This window comes from Platalea leucorodia (genome assembly GCF_965183815.1).
Source record: "Platalea leucorodia genome assembly, chromosome: 2".
NCBI classification, from domain to species: Eukaryota; Metazoa; Chordata; class Aves; order Pelecaniformes; family Threskiornithidae; genus Platalea; species Platalea leucorodia.
Window position 1 is genome coordinate 17,803,046 of NC_138824.1, and position 7,119 is coordinate 17,810,164.

At 44.5% G+C, this 7,119-nt stretch overlaps 1 protein-coding gene across 1 annotated transcript; it reads right to left on the minus strand.

Annotated features, from left to right (window-relative positions):
* Positions 1-4,550: 4,550 nt before the first annotated feature.
* SLN (sarcolipin) lies at positions 4,551-6,381 on the minus strand. Its single transcript, XM_082303927.1, has 2 exons — positions 6,270-6,381; positions 4,551-5,217 (listed from the first exon to the last, which is right to left on the minus strand). The coding sequence occupies exon 2, from the start codon at positions 5,108-5,110 to the stop codon at positions 5,015-5,017; it is 96 nt and encodes a 31-aa protein (XP_082160053.1). The 5' UTR covers positions 5,111-5,217; positions 6,270-6,381; the 3' UTR covers positions 4,551-5,014.
* Positions 6,382-7,119: the final 738 nt, after the last annotated feature.

A 7,119-nucleotide genomic window follows, 5' to 3' on the forward strand; every position in this document is an offset into this window, starting at 1 on the left:
AATATAGATAATTATCATGCAAAGTTCTTCTTGAATTCCAAGGGCATCTATCACCTTTGGGACACTTCCAAACGCAGTTGTATAAATAGAACCATGCTGGACTTGCTACGTAGTGAGGAAGTTATTTATGCTTCACATTTTCTTGGTTTGGTCCAGAGAAAACTTATATACATACGTAGGAATGCTGTCTTGATAAGGCTGAGAACCTTGTTTTTTGCCTTTCCTTCTCCTTCTGTACATCTACTGAGTACACACACACAACACACACACACAAAGAGCTTACGCAGTGTGCAATTTTTTCCACAGAAAACTGAATTTTGAGTGAATCTTTGCAAACTGAAAAATGTCAGCAATAAATGGTTTGTAATCAACTCACTTAGAAATGCAGCACATGCAGTTCCTCGGTGTCAGTCACTTTTTTTTTCCTTTCTCCTCTCTCTCTCATTGCATGGCAGTTTCCTACCCTGTGACTTGGCGGTGGCAGATCGTGAGAGTGGCTGGTTATGTCACACAGGATAGAGAACCGGCCTGACCTGGAGCCTGGGCAATAAAAGAGAAAGGAGGCACAAGCCACACAGTTTACAGCAGCCATGATATCATTCAAAAGCAAAATGGACACAGCTGGTTTTCAAGCATGGCATTTGCCTTTGACAAATTTTAATTTTCCTTGATAAAAACACTCTTGAAAAAAATACAAAAACCCATTTCGACTAAAAACACTTTTGATTGATTGATAAAAGCATTTTGGTAAACCCCACTGAACAATTTTCTAATGTTTAACCAAAGTTTCAAATCTTGGTGCCTAAAATTTGGTTTCCAGGTTGGTATCCAGGCACACAAACTCGTGGTCTGATTTTTCCCAAAAGCATGGTGAACATCCTGTGTCTCTAGTTTCTGTTGAGCAAAGTGCTGAGTGCTTAGCAATTCTGAATTACCAGGCCTAGAGCCAAACTTTTGAAATCTGAACATCTAAAATTAGGTAGCTACGGTCTGATCCAAAGCCCAGTAAAGTGAATGGAAAGGCCACCACTGAACTTCTGCTTCTGGGTGAAGCTAATTCATCTATACTTAGATGCCAGAATGAAAATTGCCTTGTTCAGGTCAGGTCAAAGTCATGAGCAACCACCGTTTTTCCTGTCGCTGGCAGTTCCTGAGGTGCTACACAGGGTGCCTTTAACAAAGCAGACGGGATGGGAGAGGAAACAGGGTAAGCATAGCGTCACCTTGGCAATCCTCTCCATGAGCAGGTACGGTGCTGCGTTCATGTCCTGTGCACACTACGTGTAAAACTTACAGCAGGTCAAATGTTGATATACATACATATATGCGTATAAAAATATATATATTAAAAAAAAAAAAAAAAAGCTTGCAGATATAAAAGAGAGCTTGCATAATAGATACTCTTCATGGTACATCATTCATAATGTGTTAGGGGCCACAAAGAAGGGATAAACATCTGCAGCTTAAAACAGGCATGGGTTAATTAAAATGATGTAAAGTATGTAAATGTACATATGGAAAGATGTAAAATAAGGATATAGAACTGATAGGAGTGGCTGATACACCAGAGTGTTGTCCTGCTCAACAGGCTGGAGAAATGAGCCGACAGGAACCTCATCAAGGTCAACAGAGGGAAATGCCAAGTTCTGCCCCTGCGAAGGAATAACCCCAGGCACCAGGACAGGCTGGGACCAACCAGCAGGAAAGCAGCTCTGCAGAGGACCTGAGGCTCACCAAGGTGACCATGAGCCAGCAGTGGGCCCTTGCGGCAGTAGCCAAACAGCCTCCTGGGCCTCATCAGGCAGAGCACTGCCAGCAGGTCAAGGGAGGCGATCCTTCCCCTCTGCTCAGCACTGGTGAGACACACCTGGAGTGCTGTGTCCAGTGCTGGGCTCCCCAGCACAAGAGAGACATGAACGTGCTGGAGATGGTCCAGCAAAGGACCATGAGGAAGACAAAGGGACTGGAACATCTGACATATGAGAAAAGGCTGAGGGAGCTGGGACTGTTCAGCCTGGAGAAGAGAAGGCTCAGGGGGATCTTATCAATGTATGTAAATACCTGATGGGAGGGAATAAAGAAGACAGAGCCAGACTCTTCTCAGTGGTGCCCAGCAACGAGACAAGAGGTAATGGGCACAAACCAAAGTGCAGGAATTACGTTTAAAAATAAGAAAAAGGTTTTTTACTGTGAGGGTGGTCAAGCACTGGAAGAGTTTGCCTAGGGAGGCTGGAGGAGCTAGGGCAGCTACTTACTCTAAAGTATAGTTTTAATAAAACTTTTGCCTAATATTATTTTACTGATAAACTAAAGACAAATCACTGTTAGCCCAGAAGTCCTCTGGTGTTCTCAATCTCCCTTACACTGCAAAGGGCTGGAAAATGCTGGTAACATAGGTCACTGGAGAGCCACCTCTCCTCCAGGGCCTCTTTGGCAAGTGGGAAGATAATCAAGAGAGTTTGAGACTCTAGGGTCACACCAAACATCTATATTAAGGTCCCTCAAACTGGGAAATTTTGTCTGTATATGTGTATTTGGCTGATGCTCTTTGACACTAATGTACTTGTGCACCTGCACAGTGCTGGCTCTTCGCGGCCAGCTGAATTGCCTTTCTTCAGTTTTAGGCAAATTAATTACTTAGGCAAATAACTTACCTCATTTAAAATCTGCTTTAAAATTATAAAAGCCTGAAAAGAGAACCACTTAGGCTGGGATTCTCACTTCCAGCAACTTGTTTGCGGTGCTTTACCTTAATCATATTGTCAAAGTTAGATGCAAGTCTACTCCCAAAAAGACTGATGGCTGAAAGTTGCGGATGGCCCAAACTCTCCAGAACATTTTCTCTTCCTATCTGAAAATTGCTAGGATCACCTTGAGCTGTTGCTGAACCACTTCTAGTTCAGGCAGTGAAGCCCACACCTCTATTTTTTGCATTGCTAGCCTGAGATGAGCCCAAACACATCAATTGGCTCATGACATTGCTCTCCCTGGGCAGTGGCCATGTGCGCTGGGACTGGCAGAAAAGCCTCAGCCCTACCAGGTGGGACCAGCGCACAGCGGTGAGGTCCCCTGTGAAAGCTGTGATGCATGAGAGACTCTGAAAATCTATTTTTAAGCCACAGGAAAGGTCTGATAATGCTGGATGAAGACACCATGTTCAGCTGGGGTAGGGAGTCACAGCCGGTGAAAGACGAGAATCTTTCATACTGAATTATCAAGTATTCCCTGAATTTAAAAATAGATTTTCCATGTCCTTCTCCAGCTGCTGCTGCGTGTCTCAGCCAAGCTTATGAACACAAACTGACCGTGTAAATTAGTGAAAATATAGCAACATCTGGTACAAGGTGGGCTGCAGAGAAAGGCTGCGTCCCCTGGCAAAAGTTCATTTCAATGTCTTGGTTTTCTCGCAGAAAATTTGCTATCCCTGGGAATGCTGGAAGGAGGTTTGCTCAGTTGCAGCCAAGAGTAAACAAGAGGTGATTTTCATCATTGCACTGGAGTGGGGATTTCTTGACTGGAAGGATGAGAGGCACCAGCTGCAGCGGGGTGGCCGCAAACCCGGACGGACAGCACAAGTGGCACAGGGCAACAGGTCATTTACTGGCAATATTTAAGCAACACACACACTTAACAAGCGGTGCTACCACAACATTTGCCGTCTTTCCTTAAAGCCCAAGCCCAAGTCCCAGCTGCCACGGCCAACACTGCTCCATCTAACCATACCAGAGAGCAGCCTTGGGTAACTCACAGCACAGCCTCGCGATGCTGCCCGCTCCTTGCAGGTTCCTGGAGGGGGAAGGAGACCTGTATCAGCAGTGTGGCACACATCTCACTGCCTTCTCCAGAAAGCTGTATTTTGTAGAAGATACCGATTCTCTGAAGCCATTAAAATAACAAATGGGGAATGCCTCGGAGGAGTTTGATTACTGATTTCACAAACCCAGGGACTGTGGCCTCTTCAAGCTGGCTCAAGATTTTTTAGCAGGCGACGACACCATCACAGCAACCCAGACACACTCGCGCCTCGTCCTGCCGAAGCTGAGCATGGCCGTGCTGCGGCGCCTGGCGCACCACAGCAGACCCCGAGGGACTGCTGCCCTGGGCAAGGCTCGCAGCAGGGCTGCGGCGCCAGCGGGCGCCTACGCCTGCGACTGACCCCAGCTCGTCCTTCCAGGCACTGCTCCAAGCATAGCTTGGCCAAAAATAGGATCCTGGGAATCCCTGCCCGAAATCCAGCTTCAGAAAATGCAATTATTGACAATGTCTCGGTGGGACGGAAGTTCTCTTTGAAGTCCACGTCCAGAGACACCGATGGTGTAAGTCACTCTGGACAGAAAAGTGACCTGAACAGCTCATTCATGTGGCTACACAGCTGTTAAGTTGCAGGATTTCCCCTCTACAGCAATTTTTTTTTAAAATACAAATGAAAATGCAGGTGGGAGGAGCGAGCAAACCACCAGACTTGCACAGCGCACTGTACCGCAGTTATCAGCAGGTCTCTCAGTGAACAGCAGTCAGGCCAGGAGAAGGATAAGGAATGCTACAAAAAATGGTTTTACATGTTCTTTATTTAAGTGAAACGAGCAAGTGAAAGTAGAGGTTTCACATTCCTTTCTGCTAAGCGAGTTTGTGCCTCTTACGCTGGTTAATACAGACGGTTACGTTGCATGCTGCAGTTTTATACCCTCAAGAACCTAACACCAACGCCAACCAAGCCGGCATGGCAGGCAGGGGGTTACAGCATTCACAGTAACCACCGGAGGAGGCAGCCGCATTGAACAGTTCCTAAGGATCTTGCATTTTACATTTTACAGCTGGATCACTGCAGAATAAAATAATTACACCATCATAGACCCATCACAGACATTAGCATGGGCAACAGATACGAGAGAGTAAAAAAAAACTGACAACATCCTCAATTGACTGAAAGCTAATCACAGCGGTGTGCTGTGGGTGTTACTTATGTCTGCGGAGACACACACTTAAATCACCTCCCAGAGTTTCTGATTGTCTTTTACTCCTGATAAGACTTCACAAGGAGCCACATGAGCAACACAGTAATCAGGACAATCATGAAGTTGAGGAAAAGTTCTTGCGTGGATCGCTCCATTTTTCGGGAGTAATCAGGGGAGAGCAGAGGTCAACAGGTAGAGCAAGGGGAAAACTTCAGTGACTTGCCTGGGAGCGTCCTTGAGCTCAACCTTCAGGTCACGGGCTCTTTTAAGGAAAAAGAAAAATATGTGAAGAACAGATGCAGGAAGGTGGCAGGTTCAGCAGAGCTATTTATATCGGTGTAAATAAATGTTGTTTCAGTGGCTCGAACTTAGTAAGCACTGTGGACGCTAAAAAGTAAAAGCCATCTCTGGCAGCTTATCACCTTCTTTGATTTCCAGCATTTGACATGGAGCGTTCTCAGTGTCACCCCAAAATATACCACGCAAGAGTGAGCAGTCCTTGGAAATTAGCACTGCTTTGTGCAAGCATTTTCAAATAAATAATGCCCAAGCCCCCTTTATTACTTTCAAAAGATATACATGGTAAATATGCCACTGGTTAGACTTCTTTAAATTCTTATATTTGTTTGCATATTTTCATTTTTTAAAGAAACTAGGTCCAAATTATTCTCTTATAAAGAAAGACTAATAAAACTGAATTATTTATGTTACCACTAAAAGTACAAGGAGAACCTTAGGTTAGATATTTTCATTTCTGAAGAACTTAATAAATTTTGTGAGTTAATCCTACAGATGAAATAGCATTTTCTCAAGCACCTTCTGACTTTCCTGCGCTTTCAAGCTGCTATAGATCTCTTACTTCAGAAATCCCATTCAAGTTGTATTCGAGAACTTTTTTGTTGGTTATTGTTTTTATTTACTTTATCACAGCAAGTTTTGAATTTTATATGTTCTTGGAGTTCATGCAGAGAAATGAGAAAAATTTATCATGAATATCATGCGCTAATCCCATCTGCATGCTGTATAAATAAAATTAAAAACTTTTAAACAAATGAGACATAAGCTCTAGACAAAGAATTTCAGCTACACAACCAAAATCTTAGCAGACAAGCCCGCTTAGGCTGTAACATCTATGGTGCAAACAAGAGAAGCCCTGGGACCATACCAAAAGAAGACAGAGTTTAGTTGCAAATTAAATATTAAAAGCCCGGTGCATGCAGTTAACAAATTCCTACATTCCCAAGTTGTTTTGTCAGCCTCCTACGTCCTTGGACAAGAGAAAATCTGACCTAATAAGTAAGCCAAGTTTTTTACCTTGAGGAGGTAAATGGAGCCCAGTAGTTCTGCCTCCGGACTTTGGGTCAGTGCAGATATTATTTCCCTCTCAGCTTGTGCCTATCTCCCACTCGGTCTGGATGCCCTGTCCCTGTGTGGGAACTAAAGTAGGCTGAGGGAGGAGAGCAACAAGTGCATTGGCAACCCAGGTGCTGACATCACCCCCAAAATATTTTAAAAGGGCTAAGCTGGGCTGCAGGATTTGGTTAAGGCTGTTTATGCAGTGGCCTCTGTGGGCTGATTTGCTTCTTTTAGTTCTTCTGACGTGGTGCCGTGCTAAGAGCAGAGCTGTGTGTAGCCCTTGGGACTCAATGGGATTTTACGAGAACTTCTTTTGGCCTGTTGGTGTCTTCGCTCACAATGTGGGGAAAAGAGAAAGAAGGAGTGAGCCACTGGCAGAAGCCTGCGTATAGATTTCGGGATCTCTCGAGATCAGTTCCAGTGTATGGAGCCCTGTCTACACAGTTACCTTCTTAAGTACAGTACAGCTGTTGCTGTCCTATATAGCTATAGTCCCCACAGCTTCTCAAGTTCATATACATTTAAAAGAAAGGGAATAGGAAAAAAATATTCTTTGCATTTGAATGCAGACTACTGAAATCCAGGATCATTTGCTGGATAGAAAAGTTTGGGACTAAGAGGTCTGAAAAGCACAATCCATTGCTTTAAAGAGCCACTGACTCACCTGCATGCTCTTCCCTCATTGATTTTCAATGCTGATGTTAATGCTCCATCTGCCTGAGCATACAGAGAAGTATTTCTGGTACCCTGCAGTGTTTCTTCCCAGAAAGCACACGGCTCTGCGGCCTAGATAGCTGTAATCCCCACA

Coding starts and splice junctions, on each gene's coding strand:
- SLN (XM_082303927.1), bottom strand. CDS start 5,110: ATGGAGCGATCCACGCAAGAACTTTTCCTCAACTTCATGATTGTCCTG.